This window comes from Ailuropoda melanoleuca, chromosome 9 (assembly GCF_002007445.2).
Source record: "Ailuropoda melanoleuca isolate Jingjing chromosome 9, ASM200744v2, whole genome shotgun sequence".
NCBI classification, from domain to species: domain Eukaryota; kingdom Metazoa; phylum Chordata; class Mammalia; order Carnivora; family Ursidae; genus Ailuropoda; species Ailuropoda melanoleuca.
Genome location: NC_048226.1, coordinates 74,567,698 through 74,592,986, shown reverse-complemented (window position 1 = coordinate 74,592,986; position 25,289 = coordinate 74,567,698). Strand labels below are relative to the sequence as shown.

General features: G+C 38.3%; 1 protein-coding gene across 2 annotated transcripts in view; it reads left to right on the top strand.

Annotated features, from left to right (window-relative positions):
* The first annotated feature begins 12,674 nt into the window (after window positions 1-12,674).
* EIF3E (eukaryotic translation initiation factor 3 subunit E) overlaps window positions 12,675-25,289 on the top strand; it is a 38,786-nt gene continuing 26,171 nt past the window's right edge. The window contains exons 1-6 of one of the 2 annotated variants that reach the window (XM_034668478.1): window positions 12,717-12,832; window positions 16,760-16,898; window positions 18,133-18,247; window positions 19,703-19,820; window positions 21,802-21,844; window positions 23,143-23,247. In XM_034668478.1, the coding sequence (XP_034524369.1) occupies window positions 18,190-18,247; window positions 19,703-19,820; window positions 21,802-21,844; window positions 23,143-23,247 (324 nt within the window). In that variant the 5' untranslated portion in view covers window positions 12,717-12,832; window positions 16,760-16,898; window positions 18,133-18,189. Of the gene's footprint in view, window positions 12,833-16,759; window positions 16,899-18,132; window positions 18,248-19,702; window positions 19,821-21,801; window positions 21,845-23,142; window positions 23,248-25,289 lie in introns of both variants that reach the window. The other variant, XM_002918710.4, reaches the window with a different exon arrangement.

Sequence of the window (25,289 nt, the reverse complement as noted above, 5' to 3'; positions counted from 1 at the left end):
TCTCAGGGTCAGGGCGGGGAGAAGAAGGAAGCCAGCAGGCGGCAGCTGCCAAGAGGCCGAAGCTCTGCGATAGGTGCGCGCAGGTGAGCTCAGGTGGAGTCAGGTGCCGGCAGGGGCGCTGGGTCACCGCCACCCCGAGGGCGCGCAGGTCCTGGCTCAGCAGCCCGCAGCGCTCAGCTCGGCTGGGAACCAGCGTTTTGTCTGTTCCCGCCGGGGCGACGCTCCAGCCCGCAGAGCTGCAGGGGCCGGAGCAGGAGAGCTCCCTGGGAGTCCAAAACCTGTGACTCCTCCCAGTGCTCTGACCTGGCGCATGGCTCCACACGGAGGAGAAGCTGCCGCGTCTAGAGTAAATCCCCGCCACAGCTGGACAACTGGAACAAAGGACAGAAAAGGTCCAGAGGGGAGGAGACGGGGTCAGAGAATTCCAGACAGCAAGCCACCAAGGTTTTGACCACTACACAAGAACAACAGAAGAGGGAGCATGCTGAAGTCAGAAAAGTTTTTCTCCACCAGCGTCACTGTAAATGTTCAGAAAAAAACTAATTCCCGTAGAAATGAGCAGGAGGAGAGTATCGAGGGAAAATCCCATATAAAAATATTATAAGACAAAGGAGTAAGGAGCACACTAACATTCCTACAGACGAGGAAAGCAGGCCAGTTAGCTGTGCCCACAAAACAGCTCAAAACAGTAACCCATCATTTCAAAACAAGCCTAAAACACGTTAAGAAAGTGACTCAAGAAGTGAGAGAACATCATCACTCACAATTAGAAAAGCTCAGCATTGAGATGACAGAACTTAGATGAAGAATTAGATGATTAATCTAATAATTAGATGATTAATCTGTAAATTAAAAAGAATTATGTTAATGCCTTAAAAAAGAAAGTGAAAAAGGAAATTTTCTAATTTAAAAAAAACAAATTTTAAAAACCAAAAAGAAATGAAGAAAGATAAAAAAAAAAATGAAAACTTCAAGCTAGTACACAGATCTTTTCCAGCAGCTACAGACTGGGAACTCGGGTTTTTACCTGTTGCTGCTTTATGATAAGGTTGTGGAATATACGTGAGGTTCAGTGGGGTGGAGTCCGGAGCCAATGACCAAGAAAGAATTCTTGAGGCGTCTTTGGTGCGAAATGGTGGTTTATTAAAGCACCGGGACAGGACCCGTGGGCAGAAAGAGCTGCTGCCCCGGGGTTGTGAGGAATGGCCCATTATATACCCTCACGTTGGGAGGGGGTTAGGAGGGGGTTAGGGAGAGCGAAAGTCTCTAAGGAATTTTGGAAGCAAGGTTTCCAGGACCTTGAGGGGGCTAGCTATTGTTGGGGAAAGGTCATTTATTACCATCTAATAAAACCTTAGTCATGAGACCCTTCAGTTGTATATTGGTGGGCCATGTGCTTGGGGGATGATTGCCAACACATATCTTGGGAGGGGGGTGTTAGAGATAAAGGAAGTTTCCAAAGGACTTTTTATACGTTAAAGTAGACTTCCAGGATCTTGGTGGAGGGGAGGGGATCAGGCTAGGACTGCCTTTTGCCCTTAGCAAAGTATCAAGGTCAAGGCCACTGAGTTCCTAGAGGAATGTCACCGTGCCTGTTTCAAGGACTAGTCAGTGGGCTGTAGGTAGTAAGGAAATTTAACTGTGTCTACATACACTCCTTTCTGGAAGCTAGGTTACTGATAGCTTTGTTGTGGTAAACTGCTAAGACATTAGTAAACTGAAGGAGACTCAAGTCTTGCAAGATTGTGGTATCTACAGGTTAACTGTTTCTTTGTCCTTTAGGGCAGCCAGGAGTGCCTGAGGAATGTCACATACAACCCATGGAGGGGCGGGGGGGGGGGGGGGGGGGGGGGGGGAGTTGCAGGGTGTCAGCTTCGCTTTGTCCTCAGCTTGCCTTCCACATCACTTACAGCCTTTCTCTTAGCCATCTTTGTATCTTGTGGCCCCACTCAATTCTTGTCACAAAACAGGTACGGAATTCTTAAATAAATGGAGCTTAATGCCTGTAACAACTCCCTCATTCCTGATCTCTAGGACTCACAGAAGCCTTCAAAGGTAAGCGTATCATGAACCCAGCTCCCTTCCTCCATGGTGTTGAGTTCATTTTCCATTGTCACGTAGAAGAATAAAAAGGGGAGATTTCTCTTTCAGAGATCAAATACCAGGAATCAAGGCATTTTCACATTCTTCCTTTTTTCAATAGTTCTACCTCTCCTTGTGCCCATTATATCCCAGTGTATAAGGCTTTTGTATCACGTAAGAAATTTTCAGGACACAAACATATTCCGCCCAAATAACACATATTAATTCATTCAAAGATTCATTCAGCAAATAGTTATTAAGCAACAAATAGTTATCAGGCAGTAATGAACAAGACCACAGATTAGGTTCCTGCCTTCATGAAATTACCTTGAGGTGGGAAAGATTTAAACCAGTAAACAAATAAAAAAGGTCATTACAGATGGTGATAAGCACTTGCAGGGAAATACGTGTTGAAATGCTGGAGGAAGCTATTCTAAATGAGAAAGGCAGGGAAGACCTCACTAACCATATCCACAGTCTCTTATCATCTGGTTAGTTTGATAATATTAAAATAGTTAAATGCCTTCCAATGAATCCCTCTTGTTATTCTCTTTTGGGGCTACCTACAGGACTCCCCCCCCCTTTTATTTCCTCCAAAAGGTACACGGGTACAGACATAAATATGCCTCCTTCTTGACCTTGTAGAACTCACAGTTCAGCGGAAGGGACAGACACGTAAACAGATCAAGTAAATACAATATGACAAAGGGTATACCACAAGTATGAACAGTGTTACTGTTCTCCTACTTAACTCTTCTGCTTGGGGCATTGGAGTCCCTGGAAAACTGTGTTTTCTTGTTTGGGTTCCAGGCTGAAAATTCTGCCTGGCTCCCTATATCATCTCAATATTTACTTTTTCTTTTTTGGCTAGATCAGCAGTAACTGGACTTGCATGCAAAACTAGCTTAATTCCTCCAAACCAGGCAAAGACCCCAACAAAAAGGAGAATTATAGACTGATTTCCCTAATGAATATGGATGCCAAAATCCTCAACAAGATCCTGGCTAATAGAAATCCAACAGTACATTAAAAGGATTATCCATCACGACCAAGTGGGATTCATCCCTGGGATGCAGGGGTGGTACAACATTCGCAAATCTATCAGTGTCTTAGATTTTATCCAGAAACAAAAATTCAGAAATCATATGATTCTCTCAATAGATGCAGAAAAAGCATTTGACAAAATACAGCATCCTTTCCTGATTAAAACCCTTCAGAGTGTAGGAATAGAGGGTACATTTCTCAATCTCATAAAAGCCATCTATGAAAAGCCTACTGCAAGCATTATTCTCAATGGGGAAAAGCTGGAAGCCTTTCCCTTAAGATCAGGAACACGACAAGGATGCCCACTCTCGCCACTATTATTCAACATAGTACTAGAAGTCCTTGCAACAGCAATCAGAAGACAAAAAGGGATCAAAGGTATCCAAATCGGCAAAGAAGAAGTCAAACTGTCTCTCTTTGCAGATGACATGATACTCTATATGGAAAACCCAAAGGAATCCACTCCCAAACTATTAGAAGTTATAGAACAATTCAGTAAGGTGGCAGGATACAAAATCAATGCCCAGAAATCAGTTGCATTTCTATACACGAATAACGAGACTGAAGAAAGAGAAATTAGGGAATCCATCCCATTTACAATAACACCAAAAACCATGCGTTACCTTGGAATTAACTTAACCAGAGACGTAAAGGACCTATATGCTAGAAACTATAGATCACTTTTGAAAGATATTGAGGAAGACATAAAAAGATGGAAAAATATTCCATGCTCATGGATTGGAAGAATTAACATAGTTAAAATGTCCATACTACCCAGAGCAATCTACACTTTCAATGCTATCCCGATCAAAATACCGAGGACATTTTTCAAAGAACTGGAACAAATAGTCCTTAAATTTGTATGGAACCAGAAAAGGCCCCGAATCTCCAAGGAACTGTTGAAAAGGAAAAACAAAGCTGGGGGCATCACAATGCCGGATTTCGAGCTGTACTACAAAGCTGTGATCACAAAGACAGCATGGTACTGGCACAAAAACAGACACATCGACCAATGGAACAGAATAGAGAACCCAGAAATGGACCCTCGGCTCTTTGGGCAACTAATCTTTGATAAAGCAGGAAAAAACATCCGGTGGAAAAAAGACAGTCTCTTCAATAAATGGTGCTGGGAAAATTGGACAGCTACATGCAAAAGAATGAAACTTGACCACTCTCTCACACCATACACAAAAATAAACTCCAAATGGATGAAAGACCTCAATGTGAGACAGGAATCCATCAAAATTCTAGAGGAGAACATAGGCAACAACTTCTATGACATCGGCCAGAGCAACCTTTTTCACGACACATCTCCAAAGGCAAGAGAAATAAAAGATAAAATGAACTTATGGGACTTTATCAGGATAAAGAGCTTCTGCACAGCCAAGGAAACAGTCAAAAAAACTAAGAGACAGCCCACGGAATGGGAGAATATATTTGCAAAGGACACCACAGATAAAGGACTGGTATCCAAGATCTACAAAGAACTTCTCAAACTCAATACACGAGAAACAAATAAACAAATCATAAAATGGGCAGAAGATATGAACAGACACTTTTCCAATGAAGACATACAAATGGCTAACAGACACATGAAAAAATGTTCAATCATTAGCCATCAGGGAAATTCAAATCAAAACCACACTAAGATACCACCTTATGTCAGTTAGAATGGCAAAAATTAACAAGGCAGGAAACAGCAATTGCTGGAGAGGATGTGGAGAAAGGGGATCCCTCTTATATTGTTGGTGGGAATGCAAGTTGGTACAGCCACTGTGGAAAACAGTGTGGAGGTCCCTTATAAAGTTGAAAATTGAGCTACCCTATGACCCAGCCATTGCACTACTGGGTATTTACCCAAAGATACAGACGTAGTGAAGAGAAGGGCCATATGCACCCCAATGTTCATAGCAGCATTGTCCACAATAGCTAAATCGTGGAAGAAGCTGAGATGCCCTTCAACAGATGACTGGATTAAGAAGCTCTGGTCCATATATACAATGGAATATTACTCAGCCATCAGAAAGAACAAGTTCTCAACATTTGCTGCAACATGGATGGCGCTGGAGGAGATAATGCTAAGTGAAATAATTTCTCTCATCTATGGAACATAAGAACTAGGAAGATCGGTAGGGGAAGAAAGGGATAAAGAAAGGGGGGGTAATCAGAAGGGGGAATGAAGCATGAGAGACTATGGACTATGAGAAACAAACTGAGGGCCTCAGAGGGGAGGGGAGTGGGGGAATGGGATAGGCTGGTGATGGGTAGTAAGGAGGGCACGTATTGCATGGTGCACTGGGTGTTATACGTAACTAATGAATCATAGAACTTTGCATCAGAAACCAGGGATGTACTGTATGGTGACTAACATAATATAATAAAAAAACATTTAAAAAAATGAAAAACAAAACAAAACAAAACAAAAAAACTAGCTTAATTCCTTCATAGCCAGTAGATTCTAAACATTGGCTTGAGATATATAACTTAAAGTAACATGGAAACTTTATTTAAAAATTAAATTCTTAAAGAGTCCATATTTTTTACATCAAAATTTCCAAATAAATGCTAAATAGGGTTTTTAGCCAGATTAGTGGACCTGGTTGTTATCACATAAGAGAATGTGTTCAAATGACAATTGTCATTACCAGAAGCCTGTACTGCATTTCAGTACATGCTCTTATCGGTTAGTATGTTAACCAACCAATCGGTCGAGTAATCAGGCAGTAAGCATTTATTTGGACCGCAGGAATTTTTAAAGACGGATAGTACCAACACAGAATATTCTATAAAAGACACACAGAATTAGAAGTATTTGAACAGATACACAGGTATTTTAATTATGTTTTGAAGTGGCTAGTGGTTTATATTAGCTTGTCAACTCTTTTAGATTCATCACAATTCTTTCAGATTCCTCTGAGATATTCCCAACTACTGGTAATTGCTACTTTCCCCTAAGAATGGGGTAGCCACATTCCAGGTCCTGGTGTTGGAGACAGATAAGAGCAGTGATGGTTCCCTTTGCCCAATATCCTTCACTGCGCTTATTAAAAGGTCTCAGAGTAGACTAGAATTAGCTGTCAATCCTAGCTTTATATGAGGTGTTAAGTGAAGAAAGAAGGGGATTCAAGTCCTCCAAAGGCACCTTCTCTCTCTGTGATGCTTTAATGAGGATGACAGTAGGACACAGGCTTCTGGAAATTCTCACGTAGGCATTGGGTGGAATCAGTACATAAGGAGTTACAAGAAGGTTCCTCCAGTACAAGAGAATAAGGTCAGGAAAAAGCCGTCTTCTGAAGATCCGCACTCCAAGAAGCAATAATTATTTTGGGGAAAAAAAAAAGACTTAACACCTAGATGTAAGATATGTCTGTGCTTTCCATCTAATTATACTCCATTAATACCTCACGTACATTTCTATTATTGCACCTACCACACTAATGTGCTGCCAGATGCAGCACTCAATTCCAGAACCCTGGAATCATGACCTGAGCCGAAGGCAGGCACTTAACTGACTGAGCCACCCAGGCACCCTAATTAACCCCTTTAAAGACCCTATCTCCAAATACAGTTACATTTTAAGCTATGATGGGTTAGGACTTCAACATACGAATTTTGGAAGTTGGGGGGCACAATTCAGTTCATAGCAAAGCCTGATGTATATTTAAGTCATCCAGACAGCAGAGGGGAGGACAGGTTAGATGAGTGCAGGATTAGGGACAGTGAGAACCTTTGAAAGACTATTCCAGTAGTCTATATGAGAGATGATCAGAGCCTGAACTAGAAAGACAGAGGAAGAGAATGTGTTGAAGGGAGATGTTAAAAGAGTTATTGGGAAGACTGGCCTGCAAGTTAGAATTCAAACTTATCAGCAACCTCAGTGCCCTGACATTTTAGCCGTGATCCCTCAATGCAGACTTCTGTTCTGCCGCTCAACATCACACGTGGCACCCTACAGGCATAAAGACCTTCTCAGTGTCTTTGACCACACTATGCTTTTTCTCAAGGCCAAGCCTTTGTGCCTGCTCCTCCCTCTGTCTGAGACCTTCTTTCCCCTTTCCTTAGCTAGCTGAACATCTACTCAGGTAGAGGTAGTCAAATGTTACCTTCCACGTGAAGCTCCAACTTCCTCTGGCAGCAAAGCATTCCTTCCCTTGGACTCTCAGGAGCACTCCGTGCATGGACTCTCTCACACCGCGCTATGATTATTTTATATTTTACACACCTGCTACCACCGATAAACCATAAGCTCCCTGTGGGCTGAGATTGGTTTCCTTTTTTTGTTTCCTTAAAGCTGACTTGGTGACAGCCAATGGAAAGTATTTAATCAATATCTAATAAATGAATGGGAATCAAATACCATAGAGTACCAGGTTAGGCCTTGCCTGTCCTTCTTCTGTAATATCTCTTTTTAACTAAAACACTAGGAAGAGACTAAAGCAAGAAAGTCAGATTTTCCATATTTGGGGCTAAATCTCTTATAAAAAGAAACAAGATATTTTCATAAACCAGCAAGGAAAATTCCAGGGGAAAAGCCAGGGCAAATCAGCAGAGTTTCCAATCTGTCACCACTTTAATCCAACTTGTAAATCACTTCTAGTTTAATTTTAAAGGACAAAACACCACTGTCTTCATGTCTTTTTTTTATTTAAGAACTTAATGAGTGGCTCCCATTGCCTATCTGATCCAATCCAAGTTTCCCAGTCTGGTTTTGAAGAACTTCCACAGTCTGGCTGCATTTCACCTATCTAATCCACTGTCCACACAACTGTCAGAATTATCTTCGTGAAACACAGATAGAATTATTCACTCTCATATTCAAAAATACTTTAAGGTTCCTCATGACCTCAGATGAATTTCAAATTCCTCACATAAGCTTTCTATTTGGCCCCCATCTTTTCTTTTCTGGCATATCCTCCCCTAGTCTTCGATCTTCAGCTAACTTCCCAAGCTGTCTTTCTCAAATATTTCTTCTATTTTCCTGTTTTTGTAGCTCTACAATGTTCAAATTGTTCCTGAACCACCTGCAATGCTCTCTTCCATAGCTGTTGTAAAAAGTCATCAGTCCCAATACAAAAGACATCCAACCCACCAAGATTTCTCCATTTTCTCTACTCCCAATTGAGAATCAATCTCTGGGATCAGCCTGACTGAGACCCATGCTCTTCTCATATTTCTTACAGTTTCTGCTAATACTCTATCCTTCCATTGCAGTTATATACAGAAGTATTGTATCATGTCAATCAGTATACACACATCTTTTAAAACACCCTCCCTGGACTGCACATCTCTAACTCGATTTCACTGCTTCCCTTTCTAGTAAAATTCCTCAAAAGATATGTTTATATATGTTGTTTCACTTCTCCCATCTTTTGAGCTCACACAAAATAGACTTTCATCCACTACTCACTGAAACCGCTTTTATCAAGGTCATCAATAACCTGCATATTTTTGAAAGCCAAAGGGCAATGCTCAGTTGTCTTCTTGAACTAACGCACCAATTGACATAGTTCATTGCTCTTTGCTGCTTGGACCACTCTCTTCCTTTGGCACCTGGGACACTTTCTCTTGCTTCTCCTCTTCTCTCCACCACCTACTGGCCTTCTCTAGCTTTTTTACTTGATCTAAGTTGTTCCAGCCTCTACAAGTTGAAGTGCCTAAGATTTAGCCTTCCTTGTATCTTTTTCAAACACACTCGTACTCTGATCTCATTCAGTCACATGTCTGCAAATTTCATCAATACGTTGACAAGATCTAGTTTTCTGTCTCCAGCTTTTACCTGTCTCCTGAGTTCCAGATTCATATACACCACTGCCTAATCAGTTATATTTAGATGTCTAACAGGCATCCAAAACATAGTATGTTCAAAACTAAACTCTTGACTTCTCTCCTCTAAAACATGCATCTATCACACCCTTCCTCATTCTAGTAAATGGCCTCTCAGTTCTTCTAGACCTTGGAGTCATCTTTGATCCTTCTTTTTCTCATCTAATCCATTAGCAAATTTTGATAGCTCTGCATTTAAAATATATACAGAATTTGTTATTGTGCACAACTTTTTCAATGCTATCACTTTTGTCTAAGCCACCATCATCTCTTGCTTGAATTATTTCAATAGTCTCTTAGCTGGTCTCTCTAGGTATATGCTTGCTGCCTCAACCCCTCAAACTTTGAAGTGTTTTTAATTTTTAAAAAATATTTTATTTACTTATTTGAGAGAGAGAGAAAACACATGAGTGGGGGTTGGGGGAGAAGGAAAGGGAGAAGACTCTCCCACTGAGCAGGGAGCCCGATTCGGGGCTAGATCCCAGGACCTGGAGATCATGACTTGAGCCGAAGGCAGAAGCTTAACCAGCTGAGCTACCCAGGTGCCCCTGAAGTGGTCTTTTTAAAGTGTAACTATGATTATGTGACTTCTCTGTTCAAAACTCTCCAATAACTCCCCACCTTATTCGGAATACAACCCAAAATCTTGACTATGGCTTCCAAAACATTATGTCATCTGTCCCACCACTCCTCTCTGAATTCATCTTCTGTCATACTTCCTTTTGCTCAGTCAGCTCTTGAATTTCTGTCTCCTTGCTATTTCTCATTGATACCAAGTGCAGTTTTGCTTCAGTACCTTTATATTTACTGTTTCTGTACCTGGAATTTTCCTCATCTAGAAAGCCACAGGTTCCCTACTTTCTTCAGGTCTCTTTTCACATTCGACTTTACCAGAGAGGCCTTTCCTGCTCACAGTATGTAAACCAGAAGCCTTTCCCCACCATTCTCTAACTTCTGCCTTGCATATTGCTCTTCATAGCATTCTACATCACTGGACAAAGTATATATTTATCTGTTTTTATCCATCTCCTTCCCCTTGAATAAAAACTTCTTTAGAGAAGGTAGTCTGTTTTTATATTACCAGGACCTAGTACACTGTATTTGATTTATACAGAATGAATAAATAATTGCCACCTATTAGATTGAAAGCTCCTATACAGCCTTCCTATACAGCTTTACTGATTATATAGTCCCATTAACACCTAGCTTAGTACCTTCCACATGGTGTAATTTCAAAACGTTAATCAAACTGAATTGCATCTTATTCTCTCTGCTTCTCAAAAATGCCCTCTGTTCCTTTTTTGGCAAGTTCCCATACTGCTACCTGCTTGCTTTCTTCCTCTGCCCCAGCTCACTTCTGCTGGAAGCCTTGGCTACTAGTTCTTTAACTTCCTCTTTTCCTGTCTATATTCTATTACAACTTTAGTCTCTGGGCTTCCAGGAAACTTTGTACTTAATTTATAATTTAAATTTTATCATAGGTATATATGTATGGGGAAAAAGCATAGTATATACAGGGTTTGGTACTGTTCATGGTTTCAGGCATCCACTAGGGGTCTTGGAATGTATCTGCTATGGATGGGGGGGGGTCTACTGTACAAGGTTACATGCATGGTAGTGGTAATAACTATATCAACTGATCCAGAATAGTATCTCAATTTGTATACTACACATCACCACTCGTATATCTAAAAGGGATTTATTCTGTCTGAAACAGAATTCCTGATTTTAGCACCCAGGCCTATTCCTTTACCATTCTCCCCCCATCTATTGGTCACCAGTGGGAACCCAGTTTCTTATGCCCAAAGTCTAGGACTCATTTTTTTTAATTGAAACTTTATTCTGAGATAATAGAATCACAGGCACTTGTAAGATCCTGTGTATCCTTTACTCAATCTCCCCCAGTGTTAACATCTTCCAAAATAATAGTACAGTCTGGCAGTTCCTCAAGTGATTAAACATAGTTACTGTATATCCCACCAATTCCATCTCTGGGTACATAACCAAGAAAACTGAAAACATATGTCCACAAAAAATTTGTACACAGATGTTTACAGCAGCATTATTCATAGTAGCCAAAAGGTAGAAAACAACCCACATGTCCATCAGTGGATGAGTGGGTAAACCGTATGTGGTATAGCCATATAATAGAATATTATTTAGCCATGAAAAGAAATGAAGTACTGGTCATCCTACAACTTGGATGAATTTTGAAAATATTATGCAAAGTGAAAAAAGTCAGACGCAAAAGGCCACATATTATGATTCCATTCATATCACAGTCCTGAATAGGGAAATCTATACAGACAGAAAATAGTGTTGCTAAGGGCTGGGGTAGAGTGAACATGAAGAGGAGATGAAGATGAGGTTAGTGTGAGATAACAAGGCCTGGACAGTATTAAGCATAGGTTTTAAAAGTCACTCTGGCTGCTGTGTGAGAATAAACACAGGTGGAAAAGAGGGGAAGCAAGGTAATTAATGAAGCAGCTACTCCAAAAATCAAAGCAAGACATGATGGTGGTATGGACTAGGGATGTGACTTTGGAGGCGGTGTGTGAACTGACTGGATCCAGATATGCTTCAAATATTAAGACCAAAGGGTTTGTTGGTGAGTTCGGTGCACAGCATAACAGAAAGAGAAAAGTCAAAGATGACTCCAAGGTGTTGAGCCTGAGCAACTGGACAGATGGAACGAGCACTCGCTGAGATGGAGAAGAGCCCAAAAAGAGCAGGTTTTGATGAGTTACATGGGGGAGTTTGGTTTTGGACATGTTAATATTGAGATATTGAATAGCCAGGCAGATTTTTGCGAGTCTGAAACCGGTTAACTAATAGTCTGTATTGGTGCTATAATTTGGGAGGTGTCAATGTACAGACTGCATTTAAAGCCCTTAGGTTGAATGATATCAAGTACGGTATTGACTTATACAGAGAAGAGGTCCAAGACCCTGAGGCACTCCAAAATGAAGAGGCCTGAAAGATGAAAACGGATTAGCAAAGGAGGCTTCAGAGCACTTAGAATAAAATCCACATTCCTTACCTCAATCATGACTTGGCCCTTCTCAACGTCTTTCACCTCATCGTCTAATCACACAGGATAGTTAGCTTTCGGAATATACCAAGTCCTTTCCCGTCTAGTGGCCTTTTTGTTTGCTAAGCCATCCACCAGGCCTGGTTTTACCCTGGCTCCAATTTTAGTCGCTTCCTCCTGTCACTACAACTCTTCGTTAAATTGTTACTCCCACTTTTTTCTCTAATCCCTCTAATTAAATACACCCAGCCGGACCACCCCCACCAAATTATGGCTCTTACTATAATCTAAAATTATTCCACTTGTTTCCTGTCTAGAAACCCGTCCCACTTTGATTTAACAAACGATTACAAAACGATCACTATATGCCAAATAAAACCTCAGGTATTCCTTCTCCTATGCAACTTTCCGGAGAGCAGGGGCCTCATTATCTTGTCCTCTGCCGCATCCCTATGTAATCGACAATCCCTCAGAAGTCAGTTCTCAGTTTTCAAAATTTATTAGCGGAACGGAGAGTAGGACTCGGGCAAACTCGCCAACATAAGAGGTTGCACCCGCGGCTCCGCCCAGTCCCGGAGTTGCCTAAAGGAAAGGAAGACCCGCACGCATGCGCCTTTGTTCTCTGAGCGCTTCGGGCTGAACCCCACCCCTTTCCCTTGGCGTGTTTAACCATTGCGCATGCGCAACACGGTCCTGTCTGTACGTTTGTAGGCGCTATCAATAAAGTTTTAGTGAGTACAGACTCCTTTTTTACTTGGCAAGATGGCGGAGTACGACTTGACTACTCGCATCGCGCACTTTTTGGATCGGCATCTAGTCTTTCCTTTGCTCGAGTTTCTCTCCGTAAAAGAGGTGAGGGGGTCTTTGACCGCGAGGAAGGCGTGGGAGTGCGTGAGGCGCGGGACAGGGCCGAGAGGCGGTGGCGATAGCTCTAGGCCTGACACACGTGTGAGGCGGCCGCGAGTTTGGTCCTGCGTCGGGCAGTAAGGATCTGCTGGTATTTTAGCGTCGTCCCAGTTAATTAGCACGGCAGAATTTGGTTGTGACGAGAAGTGAGGTGACAGCTGGCAACTTAGGGGAGAAGGAGGTCTCTGCTTCACTACTGGAGGTGACAGTGCCAGAGGGACTTCCGCGTCAGTTCCTCTCGGAAGTTGACCGACCATTCGCCAGCTTCCCTGTAGTAACGCTTCCAAAAGCAAATTGGAGTGTTACAGATTTTGTTTTTTCTTTTGGGAACTGTGGGAGGAGTGTGCTTGGCTTTGTGTTTTTGTTTCTCGGATCTTTGGAATAATTTTCTTACACTTAAATACCTAGTAGTTTAATTTACATAAAGTTGTGAATTCTTCGCATAGAGTTTAACTGGTTTTTAAGTAGCCACTTCCTAGAAGCGTGGCATGTTTTTGTCGAATGGGGACCACCCCCCCCCCAAAAAAAAACCGGCTGGACACCTAAAAGTGGTTTTCCGGCGTGTACAGACTTCGAGTAATCTGAACGTTAGCATTCATTTAGCTACTCAAGATACCTTGAATTAGCCTGTGGTTCTGGTACCTCATTTCAAAATGTCTCGGTCCTGAAAGTTTTGAAATATTGGGCTTAGTTATACCTTGAATTTGTTGGGAAATTGATACATTTTAGTAATTACAATAAAGTAATGTTATTATGATGAAGGGATTCGATTACGGGCCAGAAAAGTAAATGAATTTTGTATTTGAAAGCAGATTACAACATAAGCCTACTTAGGGAACTCTAGATTTGGAGAGTAGATTTGTGTGGCCCAACAAAAATAAAACAGAAAGGCTCTGCAAATAAACATTAAATTGTTCTGATAACTTTTCAGATCTTCCTGGTAGTTACTGTTCATTAGACAGGTATAATCCTCAAATTTATCTGATGCTTTTCTAAAGACGTAACAGGACTCTTAAAGTAGTGACGTTAGTGAACAGCAAAGTTTATCTTCAGTGAATTTCAGGAATGTAAAAATAAAGCAATGTAAAGCTTTATCATGAAAGGATATGGTTTTTTCTTGATTTTTCCTTATGTATGATGTACTTACACCTGTATTTTGGAACTTGCATAAAACAGTACATTCTGCCTTTTTTCCTTTTCTGGATGTTTGAGGATAATTCACCAAAGATCAAAGAATAAAAAGATGCCATATTTGAAATCCTTTATCAGCTACTTGTAGAAATGCTTCTAAATCAGCCAAAGTTCATATTCTTGTAATGTCCTCTTTAAAAGGGTTTTGTTTTACAAGGCAGATAGATAAAAGGAAGGAATATGTGAGTGTAAATTAGTTTTTCATAGGGTAAGACCAAAACTATGAAGGGCAGCTGAGAATCAGTGGAAAATAACTGCTCAGTGCTTGTCTCTTTGTAGAGAATGTTGGTAGAATGGCTGGAATACACGAAGGGGAAGACAGATGCTGGAGTATTTACTTAACAGTTACTAAGTATAGGGCTATCATGAATCATGTTAAATCCAGGATAAAAACCAGACTTCTCACCGCTGAAAAACTCACCTATCCTTTAGAGGAGATAAAGGTCTATAATTACATACGAGGCAAAAAAGAACAAATGTCAGAGAAGTGCTGGCAGAGTGCTATCAAAATTGAAGAGATTCTATTCAGTGGGCAAAAAGGACTTGGAGAGGATAGGTTTTAAGTTGAGTTTTAGGTGGTTAGGATAGAGGCAGTGATCATGATTCGTAAGAGTAACAATTTGATATATTTGTAATATGTTGGAGAATATAAGCTCTATGAGAGCAGAAACTTTGTTCTCTGCTGTAAAATAGAGTCTGGCATAAAGACTTTTAATGATTATTTAATATCTCTGCACTTCAGAGCTGTTTCTTTCTCATCATAAGCAAGCCATTCTCATGCATAAAGTGTTGATACTGCCACCAATCTTATGGGGTTAGAAAAATTATATGAGATAGTGCATATAAAGCGCTTAGCCTTCTGGGACAAAGTGAGTATTCCTGAATATTTTCTTTTAGGAGGCTAGGCCATCCTATGTGAGAGAGGAGTGAGGCAGCCATTTGAGGTTTTGAGGAATGAAGTAAGGAATGGAAATGGGGACTGAGAAAACTGACCAAAGTATAAGGATTGGTAAGTGTGGATGGCCCAACTGAGACTGAAAATCATACATTCATAAGAGCTGATGACAGTCACTCTCGAAGTGAAAGGAGCAGTGGAAGGTTATTGGAGTAGAAATGTTTGGAGCTAGGCTTGTAGATCTATGTCATTTAGAGATGGATTACTGATCAGCAGAGAAAAGCACAGATGTGATTCAGTAGCATTATTGCCTGCTTTTGAAATAATTTATAGTCGTCCTTAGCAGAATATAGAAGACAGATGACTTTTTTTCCAGAAATAAAGATTGACATTGAATTGTGTTTGGTTGGAGAAAATGGGTGGAACCAATGATATTACTAATGAGAAAAATCTTTGAAATAGCTGAAAATTGTATGTAAACTAATGTGGAAAGTGACAACCAAAAAGGGTGATATAAAATTTAAAAAGAACAAAAGGTATAATGAAGTATTTTAATGGTAATGGTGAAAGAGATGATGAATTTAAGTTGAAACCTTAGAGATGAGGTACCAAATGAAAATTGTGGAAAGTTGTGAGAAATTTTAAGATTTGAGTTTCTTAAGAATCACCAGAACGGATGTTGGATTTGTGGAGGATGACAGCAGGAAGAGATGTCAAAAGAATATTTTCTTTCTTTTTTAAAAAATTTTTAAAGATTTTATTAATTTGACAGAGTGAGAGAGCACAAGTAAGGGGAGTGGCAGAGGGAGAGGGAGAAGCAGGCAGGGGATCCTGTGCAGGGCTGTGTCCTAGACCCTGGGATCATGACCTGAGCCGAAGGCAGACACTAAACTGACGGAGCTACCCAGGAGCCCCAAAAGAATATTTTCAATCTGTTAAAGTGTCGGAGCTGTTTTCAAGAGGTTGATAGACCAGGAGTGGCAAACTGTAGTCAGTGAAGCACATAACAGCCCTCTCTGCCCATTTTGTATTGTCTGTAAGCTAAAAATAATTTTTAACAGATAAACATTTGCAAACATTTTCAATTATAGAACACTAACTTTGTACCCCAGTTAAGTGAAATACTTCCCACCCCCCCAAATTTCATTCTTCTCATTAGTAGATCTGTTTTACAAAAAAGTTTACTCCATTATTTTTTATCTCAAAGAGAAAATAAATAAATTTATAAGTACTTATAAATATTATCTTAGATTTTTTTTAAAAGATTTGTTTATTTTAGAGTGCTTGCTCACAAGAGAGCACACTTGGGGGAGGGCGGCAGAAGCAGAGGGGAGGGAGAATCTCAGATTTCCCTGCTGAGCACAGAGCCCCCTGTGGGGCTGTATCCCAGGACCCTGAGATAATGACCTGAGCCAAAACCATGAGTCAGATGCTCAACCGACCACCCAGGCACCCCTAGTTTTCTAGATTTTTGCTTCTTGTCTTAAAAGTCTAGAATATTTTCTGTCTGCCCTTTACAGAGTAAGTGTGGGTATAAGGCAGAATTTAGGGAAGGTGATATAAGCAGATAGAGATTTAAGAGGCCAGTAAGGTCTGATGGCTGAGGAGCAGTGCTTTGAATCTATAATAGAGACAGTACAAATTAAAAGCTATTAATAGAGTGACAAAAAGAGGTTGGCATGCTAAGGAAAGATGTTTTCACAAGATTATGTTTCTATAAGGTACACTGAAAGGAAGCCTCGATTTTTTTTAAGTAAATTTTCTAATCAAATATAACATTCATACAGGAAAGTGCCAAATAGAAGCACCTTTTTTCCAAAGTGAACCCACTTGTTTGACCACCATCCAGATCAATAAATAAAACATTACAAATATCCTAGAAACCTTCCTCTGACCTCTCTTAGTCACTACTCACACCTCCCAAAGGTAAGCACTAGTCTGATCTAGAATAGTTTTGCCTGGTTTTGATTTTACATATATGAAATTAAGCATTGTACTGCTTTGTGTGACTTATTTTATTCAACATTGTGAGAGTTATCCAAGTTGATAGGATAACTGTAGTTCTTTGATTCGAATGCTGAATATTAATCTTTTACATGAGTATATTACAGTTTATCCATTCTAATGTTGATAAACTTGGCTATTGCAAGTAGTACTGCTATGAACATTATTGGAAATGTCCTTTGAATATATGCACCCATTTCTCTTGGGTATTGAGGAGCAGAATTACTGGGTCATAAAGTATTTTAGATTTTAGGAGATAGAAACAGTTTTCCAAAGAGGTTGTACTTCTGCCAGAAGAGTAAGTGTTCAGTTATTCTAAATCTGCACCAACATTGGTATTGCCCCTTTTTTTTTTGTTTTTTTAATGTGGCTTTAATTTTCATTTTCTGTATGATTAATGAAGTTGAGATATTTGGTATTTGTTGTCCATTTGGTTATACTCTTGTAAGTGGCTATTAAAATTTTTTAGCCATTTTCAATTCTCTCTCTTACTATTTTGTAGGAGTTCTTTATGTATTTTGGAAGATACAGTTTTGATCTCATGGCTCTACCATTTGATCACCTTCATCTTTTCACAGGCTTTGAAATGTGGAATCTTCCTGCATTTTTCTTTCATTGACACAGTTAAATTTAGTATGCAAATCTTTTGCTAAAGCTTTAGCTTGATGACTGCTTAGTTAAAAAAAAATTTTAATGGTTACTATCTCCTTGAATACTATTGTATAGGATCCTTACATAATCGCTCATTGCTCCAAACTTCACATTTATGTGAGTTTGCTGGTGTATCTATTGGTCCTTGTCCTGTGGGTTAAATTGTTTCTTGAAATACTTGCAAAAAACCTGATATGACATGGTTGACTTAGAGAATGGGTGCTAGTTCTGTTTCAGCAGTGTGAATGGGGAAGGATTTTAAAGGGTTCAAATGATTTAGTGAAAAAATAGGTGGGGGTAGATAGAAGTCCACCTCAAGGAGAGATGAGTAGGTATCGTGTGGATGTGAGACAGTAAGAAGGTAAAAAATTTGATTTGATTCCTAATAACCTGGTGTGGCAAGGAAACAACTATATGTACTTATCAGTAGAGTTGGTGTGGCTGTTTGTCAGTTTATTGGGGGAGAACTTCTGCATATTCATCAGAAAGTAATTTTCTCTTGCAGATATATAATGAAAAAGAATTATTACAAGGGAAATTGGATCTCCTTAGTGATACCAACATGGTAGACTTCGCTATGGATGTATACAAAAACCTTTATTCTGATGATATTCCACATGGTAAGTTTCGTCATTTGGAACTGCAGCTTCTCATGAACTGAGGATGTGTGTGTTAAAGTTTTGTGATTTATAAAAGAGCTTTAGTCAAAAGTCTTTAATAACTATTTGAATGGTTTAAAAGTTCTCTGGATGACGGGTAATGTGAAGGTTGCATGTCATCTAAAGTATGTTATTTTCTCACCACAAAAGGTGTGAAACTACTTGAAAACATGATTTTCAAATATGTTCAATTCATAGTAACTATCATCAAAATTGTGCTTATGAATCGTATTGTCTCCTTAGAATGATCTGAGAATGTTGCTGTTTTTGGTCTGCTAACTTTTTCAGTTAGCATCTGTGTGCCTTAGAGTTTTCTTTTCATCTGGAAGCATCTGGGTATAGCCAGGGTTCTCAAAAGTATTGTCCCCAGTACCAGCATCATCAGTTCACCTGGGAGAGCTTGTTAGAAATGCAAATTTTGGGGTTATACTCTAGATCTACTTAATCAGAAACTGTTGGCTGAGACCCAGCACTTAAATTGGAGAACTACTATGGTATGGTGTTTTTCAGATTCTTGTTTTCTATGGGAATAGATGTTCCTTTAAAACAAAAAAAAAAAGTTTTCCTGTAAGTTTGAAAAATTTTGTATTATTTCTCTTCTGAACATGGTATTTTAAAAAAATTCTAAGAATGCTTTCAATAGAGAAATACAGTTTACTTTGTTTAAATTGACATTTTCCAAAATTTGCTCACATATACCCTTTTATGTTTGAGAAGCACTGTTCTAGTAATACTTTTTAATGTATTATACAAATTATTACACTAAACATAATCACCTCTTTTAATTATAGTAAATGACAGTTGCTCTTTAAATTTTAGTTTGTGATGAAAAAGTTAACTATTTCTTAGTGAAAGTTTAAAACATGCCTGCAGGGTAGGTTATCTACAAGTTTTCTCTGACTCTTCATGATGCAGTAGAAAGAAACTAGAGCTGGGTTTGAGAGACTTCAGAATTAGATTTATAGTGAAAAGAGAGATAACTGACTGGATTTAAATTCCATTCAGCCTAATTGAAAATCTGTAGTAATATGCAAACCCTCTGAGTCTGTGTTCAGAAACTCTACGATGATATTCACTTGAGGAAATTCAGTGAGAATAAATATAAAAACACTTGGAGTGAAGTCTCTGAAATATGGAATTAGATCATTGTTTCTTAGTATCCACCCCTCCCCCAGGCAGTATCTGTATATTCCTCAGTTTTCTTTAAGAGTGAGAAGAAGATTCCCTCTTTAGTGCCTTTGCACTGCTGGGAAGGAAAAAATGGATTTGGGAGACTTACTGAGTTGGTAGTTCCTGGCATATGGATATATTGGGGGTAAATAAATTCAATTTAAATAAATTGAAAAACTTTCAGAGACATCCTCATGGTGAACAGTATATCTTAACATTAGAGTACTCCTTTGCATTTTTAATTAGCTTTGAGAGAAAAAAGAACCACAGTCGTTGCACAACTGAAACAGCTTCAGGCAGAAACAGAACCAATTGTGAAGATGTTTGAAGATCCAGAAACTACAAGGCAGATGCAGTCAACCAGGTAACCTCCCTTAATTTGAAGTCTGAAAATTCTCTTTTCTGGATTAAGACAAATGTTAATTCAAATTTTATCTAATATCCCATCATAAAAGTTCATGGCTTAATTGATTACTTGATCTGTTTATCTTCATTTATCCTTATGGTGTAGGGACCAGGAGTTCCTTAATAAATATTAATACTAAATTTTATTTTTAATTTCTTTACCAGTTACCCAAATCCAATTATGCTGGAGCAGTTTTGCCTTTTTCCTCTGTTCCCAGGGGACATTGGCAATGTCTGGTTACATTTTTAGTTATCACCAATTGAATGGGTGCTACTAGCACCTAGCAAGGAGAGGCCAGGGAGGCTGCTAACCATCCTGCAATGCATCAGACAGTACCCTACCCCCCAACAAAGAATTATCCAACCCAAGAGTGTCAGTAGTACTGAGGTTGACGTACCTGTGCCTGGGCAGTACCAAGAGGGAAACCTGAGCTCACTTTATCACTTGGCTGCGTTCTCCTATCCTTCCAACCTCATTGCCCAACCCAAGAAGGGGGAGGGTAGTGTAAAGCTGATAAGGTTATTTTATTCTTAACTTCCTCTTAACTAGAATTAAACTTATTGCTTGGTTTCCAAAGAATGCATGTTGCCTCATTCTGACTTAATAGATATCATTAATTGAAGCCCTTTGGGTTATTAGAAATTCTTTAAAACAAAATCTACTAAAATTGAATATTGCCATTGTGGTAAATAAATCTCAGCTGCCAATGTATTTACTAGAGAAATTGCTGAAGATTTTGCCGTGATGTTGTCTTTAGTTCATACAATATGTGACCAAAACAGATTTTTAGAGAGATTAGCTTCAAGCTTCCATTTGTGATTTGGAGAAGTGTTATCAGATATTTTGAAGCAAAACAGCAAATACTACACGATTACTATATCATATCATAATGTAACCTGCTACATTACTAACTACATCATGTTATGCTATATCTATCTATACTGATACATATATGTATACCCAGATAGCTATATTTTAGCAAAGCAGTCATATATAACTACATGTGTATGTGTATGTATGTGTGTTGTACTACTTATTACACTTAGAATAGAGTGTAATGACTTAGACCTTCAGTTCACATTAAGTGCCCACAGAGGAACAGCTGAAATAATCTGGCTGTTAGGGTACAGCAGGAAATTTAGAATTTAAATTCTAAATTTAGTCTAGTCACTTAAATACTAGAAACTAATGTTATTAGGGTATAAATCAAGATGAATGTAGGTTTATTCACCAGTTATTAGAGAAGACTCTTTGCAGTTTAATAGGCATGACATTGAGATAAATGAAGGATGGAATTGTGTTTTCAAAACTTGCAAAGGAATAACCTCTTCCTGCCAATTCCTGTTTTTAAATTTCATTGAACATATAACATTCTACTTCTCATACTTTCCCAGAAATACCCAGTCAACCAAAGGATAATGATTATGTACCTATTCAGTATTATAATATGCCTATGTTAATTTTGGTGATGATATATTCCCTCCCATTAAATCTGCAAGTAAAATTATGCTCTGGAAAAATATGCCACAGCATTCCCTCTTGATAACCATAAGAAAAAAAAATTTTTTTTTTTTTTTAAACTGCCCAGTAAGTGGGTCACTGTGCCCATCTATCACTTGTTCCTTGGTGTCTTTGTCATCATTTTCTCTTTTACCAGTCTGGCAACATCTTAGTTATGCAGTGCCAATTTAAGAAAAGTTCAGTTGGGTTGACACTGATAGGGATAATAACTGTGTAGAGTGTGTGGCATAGATATGTAAGTTAAGCATAATTGATTAATTTTGTGGCGTTTTGTTTATTTTATTCTAGAAGTCTTACGTCTAATGTTTAAGTATTAAGATATTTAAATTGCTTTGTGTGGGTAATAGGATAAACATTGGATATGATTATTTTGTTTTCTGTGACCTGTAAAATACAATAATTTTTGTTTCTAATTAAGAGATGGTCGGATGCTCTTTGACTACCTGGCGGACAAGCATGGTGTAAGTGGTATTTTAAAAATTTTCTTTAGTTGTCCTGTTTTAATAAGGCTAATTAAAGAATAGTGCTGCATAGATAGGTTCGAGGCTTGACGAGAGTATAATTTCTAGATCAATTTATTAAATATAAGACCTGTATGTTTTTGAAACTTCAGTTTTTAAAAATTGATGCTGATGGGAAAATGAGGTGCTTATACTTAACTTTAGATCATAGAAATTTTCAAAATTTTATTTTTTTTAGAATAATCAAGTAATAGGTACCATTTTATATTTCTGATGGATTAACAAATAAAGATAGAACTAAATTTGAATTAGAAATGCTAGTTCTTGGGGCGCCTGGGTGGCACAGCAGTTAAGCATCTGCCTTCGGCTCAGGGCGTCATCCCGGCGTTATGGGATCGAGCCCCACATCAGGGCTCTTCCGCTATGAGCCTGCTTCTTCCTCTCCCGCTCCCCCTGCTTGTGTTCCCTCTCTCGCTGGCTGTCTCTATCTCTATCGAATAAATAAATAAAATCTTTAAAAAAAAAAAAAGAAATGCTAGTTCTTGACATTATCAAGGTCTTCATAAATCCCCAATAAAGGAATTTTATCGTAGACTTCCCTACTTGTCTCCCAGTCTCCTTTCCCTTGTGTTAACGCAAAGCGTGAGGATTTGCATATAATTAATTCTTCATTTGCATTCAAGTTTTATTTCTCATTTAACAGTTACTGTAACAAGAGGTTTGCTGACCACTGTGCAAATTATTCTTTCTGGTTTCCATATAGAATGTTTGATGTATTTGATAATGTTCTAGTTTGTAGCCCTTCTCTTACATTTCTTTACTTTCACCTTGCTTGCCTTGCTAACTTAAAAGTTGGCTGTAATTTGGGGGCCAGCTTTCACAGAGAACTGAAATTTACTGTATATGTTATTTGTACAGAATCACAAAACCTTATAGGGATGCATGCGCTTGGTAGTTGCCTAAGCTCAGTCACTAACTGAGAGACTCACACCTCACACCTTTTCCTGCAATTCATATTCTCATTGCAACAAATTAGGTATCGTTACAGTTCATAACTCTTTGAGACCAGAATTATGAATGATAAATCCATCAATTGCTAATATATAAGAGTCATGTGTTTCTGATCATGGTTTTTGTTTTATCTTGGTTTTTTTGTGACACTTGGGATTCACTTTAATGTCTGGGGACATTAAAGGAGTAAATGGTTTGAATTTTAAAACTCAAAGTTAAAAATAGAACTGATGCTTTTTTTTTTGCTTTTTAAAAATGTTTTTAATTTTTTTTTTTTTTTTTTTTAGTTTAGGCAGGAATATTTAGATACACTCTACAGGTATGCGAAATTCCAGTATGAATGTGGGAATTACTCTGGCGCTGCAGAATATCTTTACTTCTTTCGAGTGTTGGTGAGTAAATTTTTTTTTCTTTTCTCAGATTTTGTAGGATTCCCTTGGTTTGTGAAAACATGTGTATAGATTTGAGTCTGTACATAAATTTTCAAGAATCCTTGGTGAAAGGAGAAAAACTTTCCCCAACAAAGAACAAAGAGAGATAGGAAAGCTTATATCAGGACCTCAAAATTTGGAGGGAGATTTAACTTGTCCTTGAAATCCAAAAGTAGGAGCTGCTAATTTGTTATGTGTAATTGTATGATTAGCATTAGCCAAATTCTTTCATGTAATCAGTTTGTTATATTACTGTGTAGCACAGTGAGCAGCACATTATGGATGCTTAAATATTTGTTGAATAAATCCATTCCTAATTTCAATTAAATATCTTATGCTATATACATCCCTTTTTGTTTCAAACAACTATGAAATTCTAATATTTGAAAAAAACTATGCCTTACTAGTAAATTTTTTCCATTTGCTTTCAACCTTAGCTATTAGAAAATAAAGCTCAATGATTTTTTTTAATAATGTAGGAGGAATTGTAATATTAGAGCAAATTTCTAAACATAAAGAACCCTGTTTGTTATTTTCATTTGCCTATTTGACAAGTTCCTAGATTCAGTGCTTTTGTTTGGGAAAAAGGAAAATTGCATGAAGCCAAAGAAAAGAATCAGGCTTTCAAATGGAAAGATTTTTTTCTCATTCTGCTTTCTGTGTAGGTAATTGTATTAATGCCTTCTAGAGTTATCAAAATGCCCTTGTTTTAACTAGCTTCTCCTTTGAGAAATTATAATTTGTTACTCACTTTGGGTTAGTAAGCAAGTACCTAAGTCTCTGATTTCTCTAGTTAATCCTAGATGTTGGGAAATGACCTCTTTAGACAGGGACTTATTGTTTTCTAACCTTGGAAGAGTCTGTTTCTTCTGTCTCTACTTTCTGGAGCCTTTATTCTTTTAGGCCCATACGCCTGCCACAAAGAGAAGACTTACATCTGCTATCTTTGATTGTTTTCTAGGAAATTAAATTTTCCTTTTTGGGGGAGCAGGGAAGGGGAAGAGATTGGTGTTTTATTAATACAGCTAATTCTTACACTTAAAAAAGTTCTTAGAGAGCTTCATTTTTTAAATCTACTATCCTTCCTTTAAAAGGAAATAAAGATTTTCAGTGTATTTTGAAGTTTGATTTGAAAAAAATTTATTTTTCTCTTGCTCCCATTTGTGAATATTCTTAATTTACAGATTATCTGTGGTTAGCTTGCAAGTGCATTGAAGGTAATCAGTGATGGTAAACTTGTAGTGGCTTATCAGAAAATTCCATCAGTTTTACTTTGAATATTATGAAGGATTTAGGAAAGCAAAAGTTGATTACTTTGGAAATGTAAACAGCTTAAACCAGGATTGTAAAATCAGAAGCCTGATATGATTACAGGTACATGAAAAGAGTTGGTTTTTCATATCATTTGTTAATGCTGGGAGTGAATTTTGAGAATGAAGATTTAGTGTCATGTTAGAGTTCTAGCACAGTAAATTTATTGTTGCTGGTCAGTGAGTGAATGTGCCATTTTGCTAAGACATGGAAACTTAAGGTAACTGCTGGAAATCCAGATATTGAAACTCTTCTAGCATATCCACCCTTGAAAGCAGGTTGGTATGAAGAGCCAACTGTAATGACATGGACTTGAGCCAGAGTAGTACGCATGAAACTTTGGGGGATTAAAAAACTTGCTATGCTGCCACAAAAAGCTTTTATCCTAACAAATATAACATATTCTAGTTTCAACAGTATATTACATTTATGTAGTGTGGTTTTATAATTAGTCTAAAAATTCCTACAGATGATAGGTATATATACTTAAAGGTTTGTGAAGTTTTTATTTCCTTTTTTTAAAATATGAAGCTCCTAGTTTGTTCCCTAGCTTAAAAAAATTCTCAGTTTTAAGCTTTTGCATTGCCTAACAGGTCTTGCGTTGGAATTCAAATGGCATTTGGTTAGGTGATAGATTACCATGATTTGAACACAAAAATCAATGTTTTACATTAAGAGTTGTCAAAATATAG